General features: G+C 31.4%; 7 protein-coding genes and 1 long non-coding RNA gene across 16 annotated transcripts; all 8 read left to right on the top strand.

The window, feature by feature from the left end:
• Nucleotides 1-62: 62 nt before the first annotated feature.
• Nucleotides 63-2754, top strand: LOC107360689 (uncharacterized). Its single transcript, XM_025160551.2, has 6 exons — nucleotides 63-810; nucleotides 1115-1174; nucleotides 1240-1331; nucleotides 1687-1984; nucleotides 2066-2268; nucleotides 2374-2754. The coding sequence occupies exons 1-6, from the start codon at nucleotides 723-725 to the stop codon at nucleotides 2752-2754; spliced, it is 1122 nt and encodes a 373-aa protein (XP_025016319.1). The 5' UTR covers nucleotides 63-722.
• Nucleotides 2755-3111: 357 nt separating this feature from the next.
• Nucleotides 3112-5830, top strand: LOC112538646 (uncharacterized). The gene is made up of 8 exons (XM_089267555.1): nucleotides 3112-3252; nucleotides 3721-3780; nucleotides 3852-3943; nucleotides 4013-4138; nucleotides 4225-4314; nucleotides 4411-4705; nucleotides 4790-5013; nucleotides 5124-5830. The coding sequence occupies exons 1-8, from the start codon at nucleotides 3165-3167 to the stop codon at nucleotides 5502-5504; spliced, it is 1356 nt and encodes a 451-aa protein (XP_089123681.1). The 5' UTR covers nucleotides 3112-3164; the 3' UTR covers nucleotides 5505-5830.
• A 739-nt stretch (nucleotides 5831-6569) lies between these two features.
• LOC112538473 (uncharacterized) lies at nucleotides 6570-9094 on the top strand. Of its 2 annotated transcripts, none has more exons than XM_089267557.1 (7): nucleotides 6570-6921; nucleotides 7268-7327; nucleotides 7405-7496; nucleotides 7565-7696; nucleotides 7813-8071; nucleotides 8156-8376; nucleotides 8482-9094. In XM_089267557.1, exons 1-7 carry the CDS (start codon nucleotides 6834-6836, stop codon nucleotides 8860-8862), a joined length of 1233 nt encoding a protein of 410 aa, XP_089123683.1. In that variant the 5' UTR covers nucleotides 6570-6833; the 3' UTR covers nucleotides 8863-9094. The 2 variants fall into 2 exon arrangements, with proteins under 2 accessions (XP_089123683.1, XP_089123682.1); XM_089267556.1 differs by having other exon boundaries at nucleotides 6571-6921; nucleotides 7783-8071.
• Nucleotides 9095-9215: 121 nt separating this feature from the next.
• Nucleotides 9216-10117, top strand: LOC112538682 (uncharacterized). Its single transcript, XR_016198698.1, has 3 exons — nucleotides 9216-9355; nucleotides 9598-9657; nucleotides 9724-10117. It is a non-coding gene; the product is annotated as an uncharacterized LOC112538682 (long non-coding RNA).
• Nucleotides 10118-11074: 957 nt separating this feature from the next.
• LOC112538683 (uncharacterized) lies at nucleotides 11075-18804 on the top strand. 5 transcript variants are annotated; one of them, XM_089267559.1, is made up of 7 exons: nucleotides 11349-11521; nucleotides 16775-16834; nucleotides 16912-17000; nucleotides 17071-17187; nucleotides 17274-17559; nucleotides 17644-17864; nucleotides 17970-18804. In XM_089267559.1, exons 1-7 carry the CDS (start codon nucleotides 11434-11436, stop codon nucleotides 18348-18350), a joined length of 1242 nt encoding a protein of 413 aa, XP_089123685.1. In that variant the 5' UTR covers nucleotides 11349-11433; the 3' UTR covers nucleotides 18351-18804. The 5 variants fall into 5 exon arrangements, with proteins under 5 accessions (XP_089123687.1, XP_089123685.1, XP_089123686.1 ...); XM_089267562.1 differs by lacking the exon at nucleotides 11349-11521 and adding an exon at nucleotides 15509-15689 and having other exon boundaries at nucleotides 17975-18804; XM_089267558.1 differs by lacking the exon at nucleotides 11349-11521 and adding an exon at nucleotides 15510-15689.
• On the top strand, nucleotides 13521-14839 carry LOC149094194 (uncharacterized). The gene is made up of 2 exons (XM_089267567.1): nucleotides 13521-13654; nucleotides 14311-14839. The coding sequence occupies exons 1-2, from the start codon at nucleotides 13544-13546 to the stop codon at nucleotides 14689-14691; spliced, it is 492 nt and encodes a 163-aa protein (XP_089123693.1). The 5' UTR covers nucleotides 13521-13543; the 3' UTR covers nucleotides 14692-14839.
• On the top strand, nucleotides 18716-20384 carry LOC107360167 (uncharacterized). 3 transcript variants are annotated; one of them, XM_025160538.2, is made up of 6 exons: nucleotides 18720-18842; nucleotides 19081-19140; nucleotides 19207-19298; nucleotides 19375-19687; nucleotides 19949-20166; nucleotides 20241-20384. In XM_025160538.2, exons 1-6 carry the CDS (start codon nucleotides 18755-18757, stop codon nucleotides 20367-20369), a joined length of 900 nt encoding a protein of 299 aa, XP_025016306.2. In that variant the 5' UTR covers nucleotides 18720-18754; the 3' UTR covers nucleotides 20370-20384. The 3 variants fall into 3 exon arrangements, with proteins under 3 accessions (XP_089123691.1, XP_025016306.2, XP_089123692.1); XM_089267565.1 differs by lacking the exon at nucleotides 19081-19140 and having other exon boundaries at nucleotides 18716-18842; XM_089267566.1 differs by lacking the exon at nucleotides 20241-20384 and having other exon boundaries at nucleotides 19953-20141.
• Nucleotides 20385-21800: 1416 nt separating this feature from the next.
• LOC107360277 (uncharacterized) lies at nucleotides 21801-24217 on the top strand. 2 transcript variants are annotated; one of them, XM_015926903.3, is made up of 6 exons: nucleotides 21801-22029; nucleotides 22385-22444; nucleotides 22519-22610; nucleotides 22672-22981; nucleotides 23157-23330; nucleotides 23607-23779. In XM_015926903.3, exons 1-6 carry the CDS (start codon nucleotides 21942-21944, stop codon nucleotides 23627-23629), a joined length of 747 nt encoding a protein of 248 aa, XP_015782389.1. In that variant the 5' UTR covers nucleotides 21801-21941; the 3' UTR covers nucleotides 23630-23779. The 2 variants fall into 2 exon arrangements, with proteins under 2 accessions (XP_015782389.1, XP_015782388.1); XM_015926902.3 differs by having other exon boundaries at nucleotides 21803-22029; nucleotides 23157-23389; nucleotides 23607-24217.
• The last annotated feature ends 7 nt before the right edge of the window (nucleotides 24218-24224 follow it).

The following is a 24224-nucleotide window of genomic DNA, read 5'->3' as shown; positions in this document are numbered from 1 at the left end:
CGATATCTCTTGATAATCGATAGCCAGAAAAGCCAGAAAATATCGATAAGCATCGATTTTATCGCTAAAATCGCCCAGCACTAAGTTGTTTTTTTTCATATGGTTTTTTGAGGTGATTTTTTCTTGGTTTTTAGGCGTTTTTTGGCGCATTTAATTTATTATAAAGTCATCCTGACGAAGTGGTGTGCCACCCGGATGCCTTGGAAAAAAACTCCTGTCAAAATACTGTGTTTTTTGAGCAAACAACTATCAATTGCAGGGTCTATCCCTCTTAACATATCTTTTACTGAAAGATTACGGGAAGTAAATTCCTAAAATATAAGCGGAGTCCACTCCTAACGAACTGCAGGGCTAGACCCTCATATATAGCGGGCTTAGCCCTAAAAATCTATTCTTTCAACCTCTAGTATACCAGTTCATTCTGTATTGAAAGAGGATATCGTCTGTATCCTCTGACTTCCTTCATACAATATAAATGGATCAGCTCTCTGAGCAACCTGCGATACCGACAACATCATCTGTAGTTTAGTATAGAGGCTGAAGCCAAGCTTAATATGGCTACTAGGGGGGTGGATTTTGAGCCATCCAGCCATGTTACTGGCTTCAGGGATGGAAAGCTGTCCGCGCAATAAGTTACTAGTTGCAACTAGAGATTGATTAAAGCTTTAAGATTAAAGTTGTCCACTCTTTGCTAGAGTTACCATTTTAAAATTGATTTAACAATGTTGATTAATGAACTTCCTGATGATTGTTTGCTGGCTATTTTTGATTACATACATATATTAGAAGATTTAATAAACTGCTTCGAAGGTAAGTGTAAATCATGCTATTTATTTAAATTGTAAAATGTGAGAAATGTGGAAATCAATTTATATTGGAATTATTATATTATTATATTTATATTTATATTATCTATCAATTGAAAAACAATAAGATAAATGCTATATCCACCTTTTGTGCGAAAGAAACGGTTTTATTGAAACCTCGTTTGTCATCTTGTGATGAATACTGTTTATCGTCTGACTGTAAAAGCGCGCTATTTGGATACTAATATTATAGTTTGTTTGAAGTTGTGTTTTGCTAATTTAATAGTAATGACAAATTTTAATTACAGTTTGCGAAAAATGGCGTAATTTAATTGTTGGTCGGACGAAAAGAGTCAAATACGTGTCTGGTAAGATTTAAATTTTGACTAATGTTTATTCTCATTTTCCTAACTGAATCCATTATTAATTTCAGTCGCATGGCATTGTTCATCTGATTCTGTTTTCAATCGCGTAAATCGACCTTTTGATGTAACATGTTTGAGCAAATTGTTTCCAAATTTAAGGGTTTGTTGACAGATTTTATATTATTTTCATTTGATTAATCAGTGAATTTTCAATGAATTCATATTGTTTCAACAAAGAAAACCTTTGCTGTAGGAAACAAAAGTTATCTAATATTTAAAGCTCGAGATTATCATACAATGTAAGCAACTTTCAGAATGAAATCAAAATGCCCAATAACTTTGCCAAACTTGAGCTTCTTCATTTCAATCTGAAGTCAGATTATGATAGTCACATCTCTAAACAGATTAACTTTTCCTTTCCTAAAGAAAAGATTTCTTTGTTAAAATATTATGAATTCAATGAAAATTCACTTTATTTTACTTTCATTGTTTTTATTCAAACTGTATCATTACAGATTTTCGACTTTACAAACTCATTTTACTTACTCAGTAAAGTACCAATTGAAGATATCACTAAACTAATCAGAGACTCAGAATCTTTGAAAGGAATAATATGGGATAAAAATTTGGAGTTCAAAATACCGCAAAACTCTAACCTCGAAATGTTATCTACCGGATTTATTAATCCGAACATAAATTCAATCTATGAAACGGTGAAACAATTGAACCTTTGTAACTTTACTCTAAGAGAATTCAAAGAAGTGGCCCATTGTTTTCCAAATCTTGAAAGGCTGAACATTAAAAGTTCAGAAGGTAATCTTATATATTACAATTTCATGTAATATTTCAGTAACTTTAAATGAATGTTTGTTAACCAACTCTTTTCATGTTTAGACACAACAGATTTCTCTGATGGTCAAGTATTGGAAAATCTTAAAATAGTTGAATTAGCTGATAGCAATGACACCAGCTGTTCATTTGACTTCATGGATTCATGCCCAGCATTACAAAGTGCTTATATCGAAGTAAATTTCGTTCGCTTTACCTGCTTTTATGCAAAAAAGCATGTAAATTTACAAGATTTGGTCTTAGAATTTGTGAGTAGGACTTTTCTTGAACTTCGCGTAGCAATTTTTTCTCATTGTGATTTTTATTATTTGTACAGTGTTTTGACAAATTGACTATTTTCTCTATTCTAATAGCGTGTACCAAACAAATGGAAGGATCTATCCATATGCATTTCGAAATATCCAAATCTAAAGCATTTGGCAATACGAAATGCCTATTTAAGGGATGAAGACATCAAGCAATTAATATTAATTTTGCCAAAACTAGCACTACTCGATGTTCGTGCAACTCGCGGAGTCACTCAAGAAGCTGCTGATCATGTTCAGGATTATTGTAAACAGAATGGCCGATCAATCAAGTTTTATTTCAAAGCAGATGACAAACAAATTGAATCTGATTGGCCGCAGATATTGAATCGATTAGATAAAGTTTGTCGTGGATTTGATTTCATGGAACATTGTTTTTTCAGAGATTTTGATTTCTTGCCTCATTTGTTGGACCCGATAGATGATTAAAAATGCAAATAATCCAATAACATGATCTTTTGAAATGTCAATCCTTTGCACTTAATTTTCGTTTTAGCTCCGAGGTGTACGATATTGAAAGAAAAGTTGCTATCTTCAGAAAATTCACCATCTTTGCTAACTTTTCACCCCGATATTCCGAGCACCCAAAAAAAGTTCTTTAATCTTGGTGTTATTGTAAAAACGCACTTTAAATCTTACAATTCCAATATAAAATTTTATTGGGTCTTATTTAAAATCATTTGCACGGCTAAGCCGTGCAAATGAGCATTCAACTGATTTTTCGACTAAGTCGACCAGCTGTGGTTTCTAATTCTTATCATAGTTGCAACTAGAGATTGATAAGATTAAAGTTGTTTACTCTTACTTGTTAGAGTTACCATTTTAAAATTGATTTAACAATGTTAATAAATGAGCTTCCAGAAGATTGTTTTGTGGAAATCTTTGATTACATTCAAGATTTAAAGGATTTAATTAACTGCTTTAAAGGTAAGTGTAAATCATGCTATTTATTTAAATTGTAAAATGTGAGAGATGTGGAAATCTAATTACTACACTCACAGGAGTAATCGTTTAGGGCAATCCTTGTCAGTCGCCATCTAGTGATTTCGGTGTTCAGCTAGTATTTTGTTATCAAACTTAAAAATTAGATGATCGCAAACAATTTAATCTTATCGATACGACGGTGAAATTGCTTTTAACGAGGCTCAAAAGCTCACTCCTGTGTATATTACAATAATTATATTGGAATTTATAGATATCATTGGAAATCACAATACTGTAAATGATATAAAACTTTTATGTGAAAGAAACTGTTTCATTGAAACCTCGTTTGTTATCTTGTGATGAATATTGTTTGTTTGACTGTAAAAGCGCGCTATTTGCATGCTAATATTATAGTTTGTTTGAAGTTATGTTTTGCTAATTTAATAGTAATTTGACAAATTTCAATTACAGTTTGCGAAAAATGGAGTAATTTGATTGTTGCTCGGACTAAAAAAGTTAAATATTTTATTGGTAAGAATTATAAATTTTGATTAATGCTCCTTTTTAACCATTTTCCTAATGAAATCAATTATCAATTTCAGACCGACCAAATCATTCGCCTGATTCTGTTTTTCAACAATCAGATGAGCCGATTGATGTAACATTTTTGAGCGAATGGTTCCCAAATTTAAGGGTTTGTTGATAGATTTGACAACATTTCGCTGCCATTCTTTTCATTTTTTATACAATTTTATCATAACAGATTTTTGACTTTTCAAACCCATTTTTTGAAAACGTACCAAAGGAAGATATCGCTAAACTAATCAGAGACGGCTTGGAGGAACCGTTTACAGAATCATGGATAATCAAATTGTTTCCAGATTTTGTGGTCTGTTGACAAACTTTTATATTTTTATTTGATTCAATTTCTTTTCATTGTTTTCTGTTGTTTTTATACAAATTTTATCATAATAGCTTCACAAATTTGTGGAATATAATGTGAATCTTCAATCAGATGAGCCAGATGATATAACATCTTTGGTAGAATGGTTTTCAAATTTAAGGGTAAGTTTACATTTGATGCAGACTTGATTGAGATTCGACATTATTTCACTTTGACTCTTTACTGGTTTTATTTTTATACAAATCTTATCAAAACAGATTGCCAACCTTTCATACCCATCTCATGTAAAACCAGCAATCGAAGATATTGACAAACTAATCAGAAACTCAGAATCTTTGAAAGGAATAATCTGTGGTGATTATTTGAATCTCAAATTGATGCCGCAAAAAGCTAAGCTCGAAATGCTATCTCTCGGATTTATTAATCCGTACAAAATTGAAATCAATGAAACTGGTAAACAATTGAACCTTTGGAACTCTACTCTCGATGAATTCATAGAAGTGGCCCATTATTTTCCAAATCTTGAAAGGCTGAAAATTTCTAGTTCTAAAGGTATTTTCATAATTTATTACAAATTCATATAATAATTCAGAAATATTTTACAATTGTTTGTTAACCAGCCCTTTTCATGTTTAGAGACAACAGATTTTTACTCTGATGGTCCAGTAATGGAAAATCTTAAAATAGTTGAACTGGCTGGATCTTCTCGTGATAGGGATTACCATGAATGCTGCAGTTCATTTGTATTCATGGATTCGTGCCCAGCATTACAGAGTGCTCATATCAAAATTGATTGCAATCACATTTTCATTGATAATTCAGTAAAAAACGCAAACTTACAAGATTTGGTTATTCAATATGTGAGTATGATTCTGCTTGAGATTCTTGAGCTTCAGCAATTTTTTCTCATTGTAATTTTATTTAATCGAATAGTATTTTAACAAATTGACACTGTTCTCTATTCTAATAGTATGCACCAATCAAATGGAAGGAACCACCCATGTTAATATCGAAGTATCCAAATCTAAAGCATTTGTCATTACGAAATATCTGGTTAAGAAAGAAACACATCAAGCAATTGATATTAATTTTGCCAAAATTAACACTACTTGATATTCGTAAATCTTTTGGAGTCTCTCAAAAAGCTGCTGATCATGTTCAGGATTATTGTAAACAGCATGGCCGATCAATCAAGTTTTATTTCAAAAAAGACGACAAACAAATTGAATCTGATTGGCCGCAGATATTGAATCGACCAGAAAAAATTTGTCGTGGATTTGATTTTATGGAACATTGTTTTTTCAAAAATTTTAATCAGTTGCCTCATTTTTTGGATCCAATAGATGATTAAAAATGCAAAGCATAACATAATTGTCGATCTTTTTACTTAAGTTTATGAGAACAGCTGTGAGGTTCACGATATTGAAAAATTGTTAAGAGTCATTTACATGGCCATTTAATTGGCATGATAACATGATTCGATCTTTTCTATACAATTTTTGTTTCAGCTGTGAGTTTCAGGATATTGAAAGAAATGTTGCTATCTTCAGAAAATTCATTATCTGCGCTAACTTTTCAACTCATTATTTCGAGCACACAAAAAAAGTTCTTGAATCTTTGTGTTATTGTAAAAACGCACCTTGATAATCTACAATTCCATTATAAAATTTTATTCAATCATATTGTTTGAAATCATTTGCACGGCTAAGGCGTTGACCATTCAACTGATTTTTAGACTAAGTTGACCAGCTGTGGTTTCTAGTTACAACTAGAAATTGATAAGATTAAAGGGTAAGGCGTTACTTTTTCGGAAAAAGGCGTTACACTAAAACATATGGAGAGAACTTTAAACTTTGCTCCAAAAAAGTTTATCCTTTTTTATGTTGTTTTCGATGGTCATGAAACTGGATGAATACAATGAATAAAAAGATGAAAAACACGAGAAAAAACATGGAAATATGAGTGATTCTAAAGAAAATAGTAAACATGCTTTCTCGAGCATTGAAAGCTTTTACAGCTTTGAAAAAGATGGTTTTTTAATGATGTGGAATGAAGATTCAACAGTTTAATGCCTTTCAATTTTAATCAGAAAATTGGTTCAGAAGAAGATATATAGAAACAGGAATCGAGTTTGCAAAACAATTCAAGTTGACTCCACAAAGGTTAATGTTTCTCGAATCAAGTCAAAAACCATGAATTTCATTTATACCATTGTTGCACTTTCTTAATTTTTTAATTTGTTAGATAAAGTGTGATTTTATAGAAATCTCTCCATATATCGAGTACAGGGTGTAACTAAAGTTCGTGTAGGTAGGAGGGCTTAAGAGAAGAAATCAGTTTTTCAAACGAGAAATCAAAACAAATGAAAATTGGTTTCTACGGAGGAGGAATATTTTTTTGCCTCCTACACGAACTTTAGTTGCACCCTGTACCCATTTAAAGCAATTTTCACAGTCGCCATCTATGATTTTTTGAAAATTTACATTGTTTTTATAATTTATATAATCCTTTCATTACCTAAATCTTAAGCGCTGCCACTTTCTGAAAGCCATTATCACTAGATGGAGACTGAGAAACACAAGTTGCTTTAACCGGATACTCGACAGTTTTGCCACTTTGTAAAGCCTTACCGATTAAAGTTATTTACTCATAGAGTTACCGTTTTAAAATTGATTTAACAATGTTAATAAATGAGCTTCCAGAAGATTGTTTTGTGGAAATCTTTGATTACATTCAAGATTTAAAGGATTTAATTAACTGCTTCAAAGGTAAGTGTAAATTATGCTATTTATTTGAATTGTGAAATGTGAGAAATGTGGAAATCTAATTACTAAAGGGTGTAACGCCTAAGAAGTGAAAGTTATCTTGGTCTGAGAACTTGTTCTGTCTATATTGCAATAAGTATATTTGAATAATTTATAGATATTAATTGAAATCACAATACGATAAATGCTATGTAAAACGTTCTGCAAAAGAAACGGTTTTATTGAAACCTCGTCTTGTGATGAATATGTTTATCGTCTGACTGTTAAAGCTATTTGGATACTAAAATTATTGCTTGTTTGAAGTCATGTTTTGCTAATATAATAGTAATTTGACAAATTTTAATCACAGTTTGCGAAAAATGGAGTAATTTGATTGCTGATCGGACTAAAAAAGTTAAATATTTTATTGGTAAGATTTATAAATTTTGATTAATGTTTATTCTCATTGTTAACCCTTTTTCTAATAAAATCAATGATTACTTTCAGACCGACCAAATTATTCGCCTGATTCTGTTTTTCAACAATCAGATGAGCCGATTGATGTAGAATTTTTGAGCGAATGGTTCCCAAATTTAAGGGTTTGTTCACAGATTTAAATCATTTCACTTCCATTGTTTTTATTTTTTATTCAATTTTATCATTACAGATTTTCTACTTGTCACACCCATTTTTTGAAAAAACACGAAAGCAAAATAACGTTGAACTATCCACAGACGCACCGTTTGACACTATTGACACGATGGACTATAGCACGATAGCCAGATTGCTTGCATATGGGGTTTGTTAACAGATTTGATATTTTTTATTTGATTATATTCCGCTTTCATCGTTTTTACAGTTTTTATTCAAATTTTATCATAACAGTTTGACGACTTGATATTATCCCCTGCTCAGGAAAAATCACCAATCGAAAAGTTTTTCAGTGACTCAAAATCTTTGAAAGGAATAATTTGTGGAAAATATTTTGATTTCAAATTGATGCCTCAAAAAGATAACCTCGAAATGCTATCTCTCGGATTTATTAATCCGAACAGAATTGTAAGCAATGAAACTGTGAAACAATTGAACCTTTGGGACTCTACGCTAGATTCATTCAAAAAAGTGGCCCATTATTTTCCAAATCTTGAAAGGCTGAAAATTTCTAGTTTTAAAGGTATTTTCATGATATATTACAATTTCATATAATATTTCAGTGACTTTACATAATTGTTTGTTAACCAACCCTTTTCATGTTTAGGCAAAACAGATTATTACTCTAATGGTCCAGTTATGAAAAATCTTAAGATAGTTGAACTGTCTGGGTCTTCTCGTCGTTCGCCTTATATATTTTGCAACTCGTTTATATTCATGGATTCGTGCCCAGCATTACAGAGTGCTCATATAAAAATTGAGCGCGGTTCCATTCTCGCCATTTATTCAGTAAAAAATGCAAACTTACAAGATTTGGTTTTACAATTAGTGAGTATGATTTTGCTTGAGATTCACTTACAATTTTTTCTCATCGTAATTTTTATTTCGTCGCATAGTGTTTTAACGAATTGACTCTTTTCTCTATTCTAATAGTATTTACCAATCAAATGGAACAATCTATCCAGGTGCCTTTCAAAATACCCAAATCTAAAGCATTTGTCATTACGAAATTTCTCTTTGAAAGATGAAGACATCAAACAATTGATATTAATTTTGCCAAAATTAACACTACTTGATGTTCGTAAATCTATTGGAGTGACCCAAGAAGCTAATAATTATGTTCAGGATTATTGTAAACAGCATGGTCGATCAATCAAGTTTTATTTTAAAAAAGACGATAAACAAATTGAATCTGATTGGCCGCAGATATTGAATCGACCAGAAAAAATTTGTCGTGGATTTGATTTCATGGAACACTGTTTTTTCAAAAATTTTAATCAGTTGCCTCATTTTTTGGATCCAATAGATGATTAAAAATGCAAATGATAACATAATTGTCGATCTTTTTACTTAAGTTTATGAGAACAGCTGTGAGGTTCACGATTTTGAAAAATTGTTAAGAGTCATTTATTACATTATTTAATTGACATTTCGACTGAGTCGACTTGCTGTAATACACCCAAACCTTGGATAATTTACATTTGCTGAAAATTGAATTAAGTTATAAAAGTCAAAGTTGAGCTCATTCTTTTGTGTGCTACCGTAATCGTTAAAGACATCGTAAAAAAAAATCTTTTAAAAATCATTCTAATATTTTTTTGACGTTAGATGTCTGTACTCGTAAATGCAAAATATCCTAGGTTTTTGTTTGTCTAACACTTATTATAGATTTATTAAATATCAATCAATGTAAGTTATCATTCCAAAGTTACTTTAACAATGTTAATAAATGAGCTTCCAGATGATTGTTTCCTGGAAATCTTTGATTACATTCAAGATTTAAAGGATTTAATTAACTGCTTCAAAGGTAAGTGTAAATCAAGCTATTTGTTTAAATTGTGAAATGTGAGAGATGTGGAGATCAAATCTCAATAAAATATATCCGTTGAGTGCTAGATCTAACTTTTACGAATACGCCTCTATTCTGTGATGAAGAAATAGTATACTCTTTGATGATGAATATTGTTTATCATCTGACTATTGAAGTGCCTTATACGGATATTTTATGTCATTTTAATTTGATATTAACTTGAAAAATTTTAATTGCAGTTTGTATAAAATGGCGTAATTTGATTGTTGCTCGGACTAAAAAAGTTAAATATTTTAATGGTAAGTTTTAAATTTTGATTAATGCTCATTCTATCATTTCCTAATAAAATCAATTATTAATTTCAGATCAACCCAATTATTCGCCTGATTCAGTTTGTCATCAAACAGATGATCCAATTGATGTAACATTTTTGAGCAAATGGCTTCCAAATTTAAAGGTAAGTTAACAGATTTGATATTGATTCACTTTCGTTTTTGGAAGTTTAATTTTGATACAAATCTTATCCAAACAAATTGCCGACCTTTTATACACACGCAATGGGGAAACACCGATCGAAGATATTATTAAACTAATTAGAGACTCAGAATCGCTGAAAGGAATAATCTATGGTTATCATTACTGTATGGATTACCGCCTCGATTTCGAATCGATACCGGAAAACCCTAACCTCGAAATGTTATCTACTGGATACATTGATCTAAACATAAAGGAAATCAATGAAAATATGAAACAATTGTACCTCTGGGACTCTACTCTAGATGTATTTAAAGAAGTCGCACATCATTTTCCAAATCTTGAACGATTGAAAATTTATAATGGCGAAGGTACACTTCATTTAAAAAAATCTAGGATTTTTTTTGCAAAAACTAACAGACAGCTTAACCTAGCTACAAACTTTGCACCGACCCTTTCAATTTTGTTATTGATTTGATCCTTTATTGCCACTTGGTCAATTAATGATTTATGAGTAAATTTTGATCGGTTATTTTGAAATAATCCTCAGGCACTGTAACTCTTTTTGCAAAAAATCGAAGGTCTACTTTATTATCTTTTTAACTGTTTTTTGACCAACCTTTTCATGTTTAGACAATACAGATTATTACTTAAATGGTCCAGTGATAGCGAATCTTAAGATAGTTGATTTGGGGTTGTCTTCTTATTATTTGACAGACTTTTGCTGTTCATTTGTATTCATGGATTCGTGCCCAGCATTACAGAGTGCTTATGTCAAAATTGATTGCTGTCGCATTATCGTCAATGGTTCAATAAAATGTACAAATTTACAAGATTTAGTTATTCAATTTGTGAGTAGAATTTTGCTTCAGATTTATTATTTAGTCTTAAAAAATCTTAACAAAACGTAAAGAATGTGAATATAAAGCATCAAAAGTAATATAATTGTATGTAAATGTATAATACAAGGACATGAATCTAATTTAATATAAATTTTGAATCAGTAAATCTGGAAACCTTAAATCTCAATAAATTAGTAATAAATAAAATCTGTGGTCGAAAAACGACGTTTTCCACGTTTACAAAATCGTGGAAAGCTAGGATTCAGAAGAATTAAAACATCGATATATCTTGATAATCGATGACCACTAAATCCAGAAATATCGATAAGCATCGATTTTATCGCTAAAATCGCTCAGCACTAAGTTGTTTTTTTTCATATGGTTTTTTGAGGTGATTTTTTCTATTCTTTCAACCTCTAGTATACCAGTTCATTCTGTATTGAAAGAGGATATCGTCTGTATCGTCTGACTTCCTTCATACAATATAAATGGATCAGCTCTCTGAGCAACCTGCGATACCGACAACGCCATTTGTAGTTTAGTATAAGAGCTGAAGCCAAGCTTAATATGGCTACTAGGGGGGTGGATTTTGAGCCATCCAGCCATGTTACTGGCTTCAGGGACAAAAGCTGTCCGCGCAATAAGTTACCAGCTTTAACTAGATATTGATTAGAGTTTTAAGATTAAGGTTGTTTACTTTGTTGTTTTTTTATGCTGTTTACTCTTAGTTAGATTTACCATTTCAAAATTGATTTAACAATGTTAATAAATGAACTTCCTGATGATTGTTTGCTGACTATTTTTGATTGCATACAAGATTTAACGGATTTAATAAACTGCTTCAAAGGTAAGTGCCATTCCTTTAAATTGTAAAATTTGAGAAATGTGGAAATCAATTTATATTGAAATCATTCAATCTATCAATTGTAAACAATAGGATAAATGCTATATCCACCTTTTGTGCGAAAGAAACTGTTTTATTGAAACCTCGTTTGTTACCTTGTGATGAATTTTGTGTATCGTCTGACTGTAAAAGCGCGCTATTTGGATGCTAATATTATAGTTTGTTTGAAGTTATGTTTTGCTGATTTAATATTATAGTAATGACAAATTTCTCCTTCCAACTTTTATTGAAACCTCTTTTGCTATCCTTTTATGATTATGGGTTATATCTGACTGTTAAAGCGGTATATTCGGATATTTTTAGTTAGCCCGGATACGTTATGTTTTGTCCATTTAATAATAATTTGACTAATTTCAATTTCAGTTTGCGAAAAATGGTGTAATTTGATTGTTGTCCGGACCAAAAAAGTTAAATATTTTATTGGTAAGATTTACTTTTGATTAATGCACATTCTAAGCGTGAACCATTTTTTTAATGAAATCACTTGTTATTTTCAGGCCGACCAAATAATTCGCCTGATTCTGTTTGTCATCTATCAGATGATCCAATTGATGTAACATTTTTGTGCAAATGGTTTCCAAATTTAAGGGTAAGTTGACAGATTTAACAATATTTCACTTTGATTACTTCATTCAAATCTTATCAAAACAGATTGTCGACTTTTGCGAATGTGGAGACATGTCACCCGATGAAACAGTTAAACTAATCAGAGATTCAGAATCTTTGAAAGGAACAATCACTAATGATGTCCTCTTTTGGATTGGGTCGGCCGATTTGAGTCGGTTACTGATGAATGCTAACCTCGAAATGTTATCTACTGAATTATTGTTTTTCGATACAAGTTTAATCCATGAACATGTGAAACAATTGCACCTCCCGCACCCTAATACATTTCTGTCCAAAGATGCAGCGCATACTTTCCCAAACCTTGAAAGGCTAAATATTTGTTGTGTAACAGGTAATTTCTATATACAAAAAATTCTCGATTTTTTTAAAACTTTTAAATCAATTAACGATCGTTTGACCGGTTATTTTGAAATAATCATCAGGGTTTTTAACTTTTTTTGCAAAAAATCGAAGGTTTTTTATCTTTTTTTAATTGTTTGTCGACCAACCTTTTCATGTTTAGGAAGAGGAGATGATTACTCTAATGGTCCAGTTATGGCAAATCTTAAGATAATTGAATTGAGGTTGAATTCTAATGATTGGGAAGACCCTTGCCGTATATTTGAAGTCATGGATTCATGCCCAGCGTTACAGAGTGCTCATATCATCAATAGTGATGATAATTTTAAAATCGATGATTCAATAAAAAATGCAAACTTACAAGATTTGGTTATACAATTTGTGAGTAGGATTTTGCTAGAGATTTACATAGCAATTTTTTAACTGTAATTTTTATAATTCGATATTATACGTTTTTCTCAATTATCAGATTACTTTGATCTGTCGAGTGTTATATTTTGCAAAAACTTCTTCTCATCGCAATTGTTATTGTTATTGGTATTTGCATCTTAACGAATTGACTCTTTTCTCTATTCTAATAGTATTTTTCAACCAAATGGGGTAAACTACCAAGATGCATTTCGAAATATCCAAATATAAAGCATTTGGCATTACGAAATGCACATTTAAGTGATGAAGACATCAAGCGATTGATATTAATTTTGCCAAAATTAACACTACTTGATGTTCGTAAATCTATTGGAGTCACTCAAGAAGCAGCTGATCATGTTCGGGACTATTGTAAACAGCATGGCCGATCAATCAAGTTTTATTTCAAAAGAGACGATAAACAAATTGAAGCTGATTGGCCGCAGTCATTAAATCGACGAGAAAAAATTTGTCGTGGATTTGATTTCATGGAACATTGTTTTTTCAAAAGTTTCGATGATTTGCCCCATCTTTTGGATCCAATAGATGATTCTTGATGATTGGGAAGACTTTCTTTGTTCACTTGAAGTCATGGATTCATGTCCAGCATTACAAAGTGCTCATATCAACTATCAAAACGATAATATTACCTTCAATGATTCAGTAAAAAATGCAAACTTACAAGATTTGGTCATACAATTTGTGAGTAGGATTTTGCTAGAGATTCTCATAACAATTTTTTTTCATTGTAATTTTGATTATGTGATATCCATTCGTTTTTCTCACGAGGGAACCGTCAGAAGTGTCCGATCGATATTGAAGTTTTTTTGATCGCTATCGGTACATTAGACCGTGCTGAAAACTAATATAAAGAATTAGCTGCCACCTTTTCGATTTCGGTATTTTATCGTCATTTTTCTAATCAAATTTGTATGCTTTTCTATGGGAATATGTATTTGTTTTATAAAAACCATCTTAAAAATGCTTGGTTGTGCAATAAAAAGTACATGTTTTTGTTTCAATATTTCAAAAATTAAAAAATGAACTTTATCAATCCCCATAGAAAAGCATACAAATTTGATTAGAAAAATGACGATAAAATACCGAAATCGAAAAGGTGGCAGCTAATTCTTTATATTAGTTTTCAGCACGGTCTAATGTACCGATAGCGATCAAAAAAACTTCAATATCGATCGGACACTTCTGACGGTTCCCTCGTCAATAATGAGACAGACTTTGATCTGTCGACTATTTTTTATATTTTGGAACAACTTTTTTTCATCGCAATTGTTATTTAAATGTTTATTCTTATTATTATTCGCATCTTAACAAATTGACTCTTTTATCTATTCTAATAGTGCAAACCAATCGAATGGGATAGTCTACGAAGATTAATGTCAAAATATCCAAATCTAAAGCATTTGGCATTACGACGTGCCCATGTAAGTGATGAAGACATCAAGCAATTAATATTGATTTTGCCAAAACTAACACTACTCGATATTCGTGCTACTCGTGGAGTCACTCAAGAAGCTGCTAATCATGTTCAGGATTTTTGTGAACAGTATGACCGATCAATCAAGTTTTATTTCCATGCAGCCGACAAACAAATTGAATCTGACTGGCCGCAGATATTGAATCGACCAGATAAAATTTGTCGTGGATTTGATTTCATGGAACATTGTTTTTTCAAAAATTTTTATCAGTTGCCTGATTTTTTGGATCCAATAGATGATTAGAAATACAAAAGATAACATGATTCGATCTTTTCTACTTAATTTTTGTTTCAGCTGTGAGGTTGACGATATTGAAAGAAATGTTGCCATCTTCAGAAAATTCATTATCCTCGCTAACTTTTCAGCTCATTATTTTGAGCACACAAAAAAAGTTCTTGAATCTCGGTGCTATTGTAAAAACGCACCTTGTAAATCTACAATTCCATTATAAAATTTCATTGGATCAAATTGTTTGAAATCATTTGCACGGCTAAGCCGTTGAGCATTCAACTGATTTTTAGACTAAGTCGACGTGCTGTGGTTTCTAATTCTTATCATAATTGCAACTAGAAATTGGTAAGATTAAAGAGTAAGGCTTTACTTTTTCGGACTAAGGCGTTAGCACTAAAACATATGGAGAGAACTTTAAACTTGGCTCCAATCAAGTTAATCCTTTTATGTTTTTTTCAGTGGTCATGGAACTGGATGAACCCAATGAAAAAAGATGAAAAACAAGAAAAAAAACATGGAGATACGAGTGATTTTAAAGAAAATAGTAAACATGCTTTCTCGAACATTGAAAGCTTTTACAGCTTCGAAAAAGATTGTTTTCATGATTTGGAATGAAGATTTTTCAGTTTAATGCCTTTTAATTTTAATCAGAAAATTGGTTCAGACGAAGATAAATAGAAATCAGGAATCAAGTTTGCAAAACAATTCAAGTTCATCTCAAAAAGGTTAGTGTTTCTCGAATCAAGTCAAAAACCTCGAATCTTATTTATACCATTGTTGCGCTTTCTTAGTTTTTTAATTGGTTAGATAAAGTGTGATTTTTAAGAAATCTCTCCATATGTTTTAGTGTTAACGCCTTTGTAAAGCCTTACCAATTAAAGTTATTTACTCATAGAGTTACCGTTTTACAATTGATTTAACAATGCTAATAAATGAGCTTCCAGATGATTGTTTGCTGAATATTTTTGATTACATTCAAGATTTAGAAGATCTAATAAACTGCTTCAAAGGTAAGTGCAAATCATGCTATTTATTTAAATTGTAAAATATGAGAAATGAGGAAATCTAATTACTAAAGGGTGTAACGCGTTAGAAGCGGAAATTATCTTGCTCTGATAAGAACGAAGATGAAGATGACACTGATAAGAATGTCCATTTTGTGTCTTCTCTTTCTGTCGCATTCTCATCATTGTCATCTTTATCTTCATTTCTATCAGATCAAGATAATTTTCAATTCTTACACGTAACACCCTTTATGTACACAGGAGTAATCGTTTAAGGTAGTGTTGTGCTCGATCGATTCGATCATCGATTTAATCGATTATCGCTTGCCAACTTTGTGATCGATGATCAACATGGAAAATCGAAAATCGAAAAAGAGTATGGTTGCCGTGAGTTGTTAGATTGGGGTTAAATTAACAACTGAAATTAAGATTTATTAGGATTTTAAGTTTAGAGCTAGGATAGAAACGCGATATAATAGCTCAAAAAAAGTCAAAATTAAAGCGTCAAAAATGTTAATTTATTATGCGTTCACGATTCTCTACCAAAATGTTACATTTTATAACTTTTATATGTTTTGTTTCTATGTTTTGTTTACATTAAAAATCGATCGATTTAATCGATTTTTTGAGTTTTTAATCGAAAAAATCGATCAGCCCTAAAATCGAAAATCGCCCATCACTAGTTTAAGGCAATCTTTAAGGTTGAAGCTTTTTTTGTCAGTCGCCATCTAGTGATTTCGATGCTCAGCTATTATTTTTGTTATGTAACTTGCAAATTAGATAATCTAAAACAATTAAATCCCATAGATATTTACGGAGAAAATTGCCTCAACTTGACTCAAAAGCTCACTCCTGTATATATTACAATAAGTATAATTTATAAATATCATCGGAAATCACAATACGATAAATGATGTAAAACTTGTATGCAAAAGCAACTGTTTCATTGAAACCTCGTTTGTTATCTTGTGATGAATATTGTTTATTGTTTGACTGTAAAAGCGTGCTATTTGGATATAAAATTATTGCTTGTTTGAAGTCATGTTTTTCTAATATAATACATGTAGTAATTTGACAATTAATAATTACAGTTTGCGAAAAATGGAGTAATTTGATTGTTGTCCGGACTAAAAAAGTTAAATATTTTATTGGTAAGATTTATAAATTTTCATTAATGCTTATTCTTCTTGTTAACCATTTTTCTGATAAAATTAATTATCAATTTCAGACCAACCAAATTCGCCTGATTCTGTTTCTCAACAATCAAATAAGCCAATTGATGTAGCATTTTTGAGTAAATGGTTCCCAAATTTAAGGGTAAGTTGACAGATTTGACATTATTTCACCTCCATTGTTTTTTATTTTTTATACAATGATATCATTACAGATTTTAGACTTTTCACACCCATTTTTTGAAAAAACACCAAAGGGAGATATCGCTGAACTATCCACAGACGACTTATCCACAGCATTTAATCATTTAGTCAGAATGTTTCAAAATGGGGTTTGTTAACAGATTTGATATTTTTTATTTGATTATACTCCGCTTTCATCGTTTTTATAGTTTTTATTCAAATTTTATCTTAACAGATTGACGACTTAAACTTATTATCCCTAGCTGAGGAAAAATCACCAATCGAAAAACTTTTCAGTGACTCAGAATCCTTGAAAGGAATAATCTGTGGGGAATATTTTAATTTCAAATCGATGCCTCAAAAAGATAACCTCGAAATGCTATCTCTCGGATTTATTAATCCGAACAGAATTGTAAGCAATGAAACTGTGAAACAATTGAACCTTTGGAACTCTTCTCTAGATGCATTCAAAAAAGTGGCCCATTATTTTCCGAATCTTGAAAGGGTGAAAATTTCTAAAGGTATTTTCATAATTTATCAAAATTTCATATAATATTTCAGTGACTTTACATAATTGTTTGTTAACCAACCCTTTCCATGTTTAGGAAGCGCAGAACATTACTCTAATGGTCCAGTTATGAAAAATCTTAAGATAGTTGAACTGGCTGGGTCTTCTTCTCGTTCGCATCATATATTTTGCAGTTCATTTCTATTCATGGATTTGTGTCCAGCATTACAGAGTGCTCATATCAAAATTGATTGCGGTCCCATTCTCACCCATTATTCAGTAAAAAATGCAAACTTACAAGATTTGGTTATACAATTTGTGAGTAGGCTTTTGCTTGAGATTCACATACAATGTTTTCTCATCGTAATTTTTATTTAATCGCATAGTGTTTTAACAAATGGACTCTTTTCTCTATTCTAATAGTTTAGACCAAGAAAATGGAAGGAACTACCCATGTTCATGTCGAAGTATCCAAATCTAAAGCATTTGTCATTGCGAAATGAGTATTTAAGTGATGAAGACATCAAGCAATTAATATCAATTTTGCCAAAATTAACACTACTTGATGTTCGTAAATCTATTGGAGTCACTGAAGAAGCTGCTAATCATGTCCAGGATTATTGTAAACAGCATGGCCGATCAATCAAGTTTTATTTTAAAAAAGACGACAAACAAATTGAATCTGATTGGCCGCAGGCATTAAATCGACGAGAAAAAATTTGTCGTGGATTCGATTTCATGGAACATTGTTTTTTCAAAAGTTTCAATGATTTGCCTCATTTTTTGGATCCAATAGATGATTAGAAATGCTTATTATAACATAACTGTCGATCTTTTTACTCAACTTTTATGAGAACAGCTGTGAGGTTCACGATATTGAAAAAATTTTTAGAGTCATTTACATGGCTAAGCCACCCAAGTGTCATTTCGACTGAGTCGACTAGCTTTGATACAACCAAACCTCTGATAATTTGCATTTGCTAAAAATTGAACAAAATTATATGAGTCAAAGTCTTTGGCCCAAAAGTTGAGCTCATTCTTTCGTGTGCTACCGTAATTTACCGACATCGTAAAAAAAACTTTTAAAAATCATTCTAATACATGTACTCGTAAATGCGAAATATCCTAGGTTTTTGTTTGTCTAACACTTATTATAGATTTATTAAATATCAATCAATGTAAGTTATCATTCCAAAGTTACTTTAACAATGTTAATAAATGAGCTTCCAGATGATTGTTTTCTGGAAATATTTGATTACATCCAAGATTTAAAGGATTTAATTAACTGCTTCAAAGGTAAGTGTAAATAATGCTATTTATTCAAATTGTGAAATGTGAGAGATGTGGAAATCAAATCACAATAAAATACCATCCGTTAAATACTGTATCCAACTTTTATATGAATCAAGCCTCTTTTGTTATTCCATGATGAATATTGTTTATCATCTGACTTTTAAAGCGCAATATTTGGATATTTTCAGTTTGAAGTTATTTATGTTATTTTAATTTAATATTAACTTGACTGCAAACACAGTTTGTGAAAAATGGAGTAATTTGATTGTTGTCCGGACTAAAAAAGTTAAATATTTTATTGGTAAGATTTAAATTTTGATTAATGCTCATTCTATCATTTCCTAATAAAATAAATTATTAATTTCAGATCAACCCAATTATTCGCCTGATTCAGTTTGTCATCAAACAGATGAGCCAATTGATGTAACATTTTTGAGCAAATGGCTTCCAAATTTAAGGGTAAGTTGACAGATTTGATATTGATTCACTTTCGTTTTTAAAAGTTTTATTTTTTACACAAATCTTATCAAAACAGATTGTCGATCTTTTATACACACGCAATGGGGAAACACCAATCGAAGATATTATTAAAATAATTAGAGAATTAGAATCGCTGAAAGGAATAATCTATGGTTGTCATTACTGTATGGAATCCTGCCTCGATTTCGAATCGATACCGGAGAACCCTAACCTCGAAATGTTATCTACTGGATATATTGATCTAAACATAAGGAAAATCAATGAAAATATGAAACAATTGTACCTCTGGGACTCTACTCTAGATGTATTCGCAGAAGTCGCACATCATTTTCCAAATCTTGAACGGCTGAAAATTTATAATGGCGAAGGTATTATAATTACATTTTAAAAACCGAGGATTTTATGCAAGAACTAACAAACAGATTAACTTAGCTACACATTTTAACCGAGAATTTTAATTTTTGTTATTGATTTGATCCTTTATTGCTACTTGGTCAATTAATGATTTTTATGAGTAAGTTTTGATCGGTTATTCTGAAATAATCATCAGGTAACTCTTTTTGCAAAAAATCGAAGGTTTACTTTATCACCTTTTTTAAGCGTTTGTTGACCAACCTTTTCATGCTTAGACAGAACAGATCATTACTCTAATGGCCCAGTAATGGCAAATCTTAAGATAGTTGAATTGGGGTTGTCTTCTTATGATTGGACAGACTTTTGTTGCTCATTTGTATTCATGGATTCGTGCCCAGCATTACAGAGTGCTTATGTCAAAATTGATTGCTGTCGCATTACCGTCAATGATTCAATAAAACAAGCAAATTTACAAGATTTAGTTATTCAATTTGTGAGTAGGATTTCGCTTCAGATTTACATAGCGATATTTTAAAGAATCCTAACAAAAAATCTTTATTTTAATAGTACGAACCAATCGAATGGGATATTCTACGAAGATTAATGTCAAAATATCCAAATCTAAAGCATTTGGCATTACGAGGCACCTCTTTAAAAGATGAACAAATCAAACAATTAATATTGGTAACAGTCTAGTTATACGGACACAAAACAATAACAAAGGCGTTAATTGAGGCCCCAGGCCGTCCAAGCCCAACCGAACCTAACCTAATCTAACCTAACCTAACCTAGACCGACCTAGAGCGCGATAATAAACGATTATTTATTTGAATCTATAGCACTGTTTATTATATGTGTCCGTATAACTAGACTCTCACCTTAATATTAATTTTGCCAAAACTAACACTACTTGATATTCGTGAGTCTTCTGGAGTCACTCAAGAAGCTGCTGATCATGTTCGGGACTATTGTAAGCAGTATGACCGATCAATCAATTTTTATTTCAAAAAAGACGACAAACAAATTGAAATTGATTGGCCGCAGTTATTGAATCGACCAGACAAAATTTGTCGTGGATTTGATTTCATGGAACATTGTTTTTTAAAAGTTTTAATCAGTTGCCTCATTTTTTGCATCCATTACAGGGTGTAGCGAAAGTTCGTGTAGGTGGGAGGGATCAAAATTGACAAAACATCGACAAAATGAATTTTTAAGAGTGAATCAAAAGAAACCCATTTTGGTTTATACGCAGGGGGAAATGTGTTTTTGCCTCCTACACGAACTTTCGCTACACCCTGTAGATGATTAACATCTTATATGACATCCTGTATAAACTGGTCTAGTTAACCATTAAAAGTGTTCAATTGACAGTTTAAAATAACCTACTTAAATTGGTTCACTTATAATTTTTTATATTAATAAATATTTTGGCATATCCATACAATGGAAGCATCCAACAATCGATAGTTGCAAATTGTATCTAAATTTGTTCGCATATTCTTCAATTGCATTTAACTTCGAGAGTAGCTCTATTTTGAATAAAATCTGTTCCATCGCTTGAAGGATCGAAGATCCGATTTAACCTGTTGATGATAATTTAATGCTAACGATATCGATAACTTAAGGATAATGATTTAAATAGATAATTTTGAAGCAAAAAAATCCCAAATCCTTAAAATCTTCACTATCTTTGCTAACTTATCAAGTAAAAACGTAAAAACCTAGAGCCAAAAAACGTAGAAACACACCAAAATGAGCTTGAATAGCATGGTGAAGAATGGCCAGGCTCTTTCGAGTCCACCTAAAGCCATACGGCTGAGTGGCTTAATACCACCCTCTTTAGCCGTGGCTATTGTTACAGTTCAGGGTGAATATAAAGCATACAAAGTAATATATTAATTGTATGTAAATGTATAATACAAGGACATAAATCTAATTTAATATAAATCTTGAATCAGTAAATCTGTGAACCGTGAATCTCAAAAAATTAATGCAATCTGTGGTCGAAAAACGACGTTTTCCACGTTTACAAAATCGTGGTAAGAGGGGATTTATGAGAATTAAAAACATCGATATATCTCGATAATCGATGACCACTAAATCCAGAAAATATCGATAAGCATCGATTTTAATTTTAATTTTAAAATTCGCCCAGCACTAGTTTCAACTAAAGATTGATTAGAGTTTCAAGATTAAAGTTGTTTACTTTGTTGTTTGTTTATGCTGTTTATTATTTGTTAGAGTTACCATTTTAAAATTGATTTAACAATGTTAATAAATGAACTTCCTGATGATTGTTTGCTGACTATTTTTGATTGCATACAAGATTTAACGGATTTAGTAAACTGCTTCAAAGGTAAGTGCAAATCATGTTACTTATGTAAATTGTGAAATGTGAGGGAAATCAGATTATATTGGAATAATTTATTGCTATCAATTGAAATCACAATCCGATGAATGATGTAAAACTTTTATGCGAAAGAAACGGTTTTATTAAAACCTCGTTTGTTACCTTGTGGTGATTATTGTGCATCGTCTGACTGTAAAAGCGCGCTATTTGGATGCTAATATTATAGTTATGATACTTGCAACTTCTATTGAAACCTCTTTTGCCATCCTGTTATGAATATGGTTCATATCAGACTGTTAGTTAGCCCAAGATACGTTATGTTTCGTTCAGTTGATAATAATTTGACTAATTCCAATTACAGTTTGCGAAAAATGGCGTAATTTGGTTGTTGTCCGGACTAAAAAAGTTAAATATTTTACTGGTAAGATTTACTTTTGATTAATGCACATTCTAATCGTGAACCATTTTTTTAATGAAATCACTTGTTATTTTTAGGCCGACCAAATAATTCGCCTGATTCTGTTGGTCATCAATCAGATGAGCCTTTTGATGTAACATTTTTTAGCAAATGGTTTCCAAATTTAAGGGTAAGTTGACAGATTTGGCATTATTGCACTTTGATTATTTATACAAATCTCATCAAAGCAGATTGTCGACTTTTGCACATGTAAAGGAATATCAATCGATGTAGCAGATAAAATAATCAGAGATTCAAAATCTTTGAAAGGAATAATCGCTGATAAGTGCTCCTTTTGGGTTTGCCTGGACGATCTGCCACGGATACTGATGAATGCTAACCTCGAAATGTTATTTACTGATTATAAGTTTGTAGCCACAAGTGTAATCAATGAAAATATGAAACAATTGTGCCTGTCGACTTATAGCGGATATCTACCCATGGAAGTGGCACATACTTTCCCAAACCTTGAAAGGCTAAATATTACTTTTTGTCTTGCAGGTAATTTCTATTTACCAAAAATTCTCGATTTTTTAAAAACTTTGGAATAAATTGATGATTTTTTGACCGGTTATTTTGAAATAATCATCAGTCATTGTAACTCTTTTGCAAAAAATCGAAGGTTTATTATCTTTTTATAATTGTTTCTTGACCGACCTTATCTTTTCATGTTTAGTCAGAGCAGGTCATTACGCTTATGGTCCAGTAATGGCAAATCTTAAGATAGTTGAATTGCTGGTGTTTTCTTACAGGCTGTATGATTGGGAAGAATTTCGTGACTCACTTGCAGTCATGGATTTATGTCCAGCATTACAAAGTGCTCATATCAACTATCTAAGCGCTCATGCAGGTATTAACTTCAATGATTCAGTAAAAAATGCAAACCTACAAGATTTGGTCATACAATTTGTGAGTAGGATTTTGCTAGAGATTCACATAGCAACTTTTTTCATTGTAATTTTTATTATTCGATATCCATTCGTTTTTCTCAATTAGGAGATAGACTTTGATCTGTCGACTGTTATTTATATTTTGGAACAACTTTTTTTATCGCAATTGTTATTCAAATGTTACTCTTATTATTATTCGCATCTTAAAAAATTGACTCTTTTCTCTATTCTAATAGGGTCAACCAATCGAATGGGATGATCTACGCAGACTAATGTCCAAATATCCAAATCTAAAGCATTTGGCATTACGAGGAACCTTCCTAAAAGATGACCACATCAAACAATTAATATTGCTTTTGCCAAAACTTACTCTACTTGATATTCGTGAATCTCCTGGAGTCACTCAAGACGCTGCTAATTTTGTTCAGGATTATTGTAAGCGGTATGGCCGATCAATCAAGTTTTACTTCAAGAAAGACGACAAACAAATTGAAATTGATTATCCGCAGTCATTAAATCGACCAGAACAAATTTGTCGTGGATTTGATTTCATGGAACACTGTTTTTTCAAAAGTTTCAATGATTTGCCTCATTTTTTGGATCCAATAGATGATTAGAAATGAAAATGATAACATAATTTTCGATTCCTTTGTATTCAACTTTTGTTCCAGCTGTAAAGTTTACGATATTGAAAGAAATGTAATCCTTGATATCTTAATCAGACCATAATTATCGATCTTAGACGGACCACCTCAGCTCACAGCTCCCTTTGGTTATTTATTACAATTATTTTTTCTGTATAATCTGGTCTAGTTAATCATTAAAGTGTTCAATTGACAGTTTAAAATAGCCTA

The sequence above is a fragment of the Tetranychus urticae genome, chromosome 2 (assembly GCF_039701765.1).
Source record: "Tetranychus urticae isolate SD_2017Ah chromosome 2, NJAU_TeUrti_SD_1.0, whole genome shotgun sequence".
In the NCBI taxonomy this organism is placed as follows: Eukaryota; Metazoa; Arthropoda; class Arachnida; order Trombidiformes; family Tetranychidae; genus Tetranychus; species Tetranychus urticae.
The sequence above is the reverse complement of the archived record's forward strand: the minus strand, read 5'-3'. Positions and strand labels throughout refer to the sequence as shown.

Bases quoted from the DNA above. Each gene is read 5' to 3' on its own strand.
- LOC112538473 (XM_089267556.1), top strand. From the start codon at position 6,834: ATGTTAATAAATGAGCTTCCAGAAGATTGTTTTGTGGAAATCTTTGAT. The intron at 7,497-7,564 runs GTTTGTTCACAG...TTATCATTACAG, and splicing joins AATGGTTCCCAAATTTAAGG to ATTTTCTACTTGTCACACCC. The intron at 8,072-8,155 runs GTATTTTCATGA...TTTCATGTTTAG, and splicing joins GAAAATTTCTAGTTTTAAAG to GCAAAACAGATTATTACTCT.
- LOC149094194 (XM_089267567.1), top strand. From the start codon at position 13,544: ATGGATTCATGTCCAGCATTACAAAGTGCTCATATCAACTATCAAAAC. The intron at 13,655-14,310 runs GTGAGTAGGATT...CTATTCTAATAG, and splicing joins AAGATTTGGTCATACAATTT to TGCAAACCAATCGAATGGGA.
- LOC107360689 (XM_025160551.2), top strand. From the start codon at position 723: ATGTTGATTAATGAACTTCCTGATGATTGTTTGCTGGCTATTTTTGAT. The intron at 1,175-1,239 runs GTAAGATTTAAA...TATTAATTTCAG, and splicing joins AAGAGTCAAATACGTGTCTG to TCGCATGGCATTGTTCATCT. The intron at 1,332-1,686 runs GTTTGTTGACAG...GTATCATTACAG, and splicing joins AATTGTTTCCAAATTTAAGG to ATTTTCGACTTTACAAACTC.
- LOC107360167 (XM_025160538.2), top strand. From the start codon at position 18,755: ATGTTAATAAATGAGCTTCCAGATGATTGTTTTCTGGAAATATTTGAT. The intron at 18,843-19,080 runs GTAAGTGTAAAT...CTGCAAACACAG, and splicing joins TTTAATTAACTGCTTCAAAG to TTTGTGAAAAATGGAGTAAT. The intron at 19,299-19,374 runs GTAAGTTGACAG...TTATCAAAACAG, and splicing joins AATGGCTTCCAAATTTAAGG to ATTGTCGATCTTTTATACAC.
- LOC112538646 (XM_089267555.1), top strand. From the start codon at position 3,165: ATGTTAATAAATGAGCTTCCAGAAGATTGTTTTGTGGAAATCTTTGAT. The intron at 3,253-3,720 runs GTAAGTGTAAAT...TTTCAATTACAG, and splicing joins TTTAATTAACTGCTTTAAAG to TTTGCGAAAAATGGAGTAAT. The intron at 3,944-4,012 runs GTTTGTTGATAG...TTATCATAACAG, and splicing joins AATGGTTCCCAAATTTAAGG to ATTTTTGACTTTTCAAACCC.
- LOC112538683 (XM_089267559.1), top strand. From the start codon at position 11,434: ATGTTAATAAATGAACTTCCTGATGATTGTTTGCTGACTATTTTTGAT. The intron at 17,560-17,643 runs GTATTTTCATAA...TTCCATGTTTAG, and splicing joins AAGGGTGAAAATTTCTAAAG to GAAGCGCAGAACATTACTCT. The intron at 17,865-17,969 runs GTGAGTAGGCTT...CTATTCTAATAG, and splicing joins AAGATTTGGTTATACAATTT to TTTAGACCAAGAAAATGGAA.
- LOC107360277 (XM_015926902.3), top strand. From the start codon at position 21,942: ATGTTAATAAATGAACTTCCTGATGATTGTTTGCTGACTATTTTTGAT. The intron at 22,445-22,518 runs GTAAGATTTACT...TGTTATTTTTAG, and splicing joins AAAAGTTAAATATTTTACTG to GCCGACCAAATAATTCGCCT. The intron at 22,611-22,671 runs GTAAGTTGACAG...TCATCAAAGCAG, and splicing joins AATGGTTTCCAAATTTAAGG to ATTGTCGACTTTTGCACATG.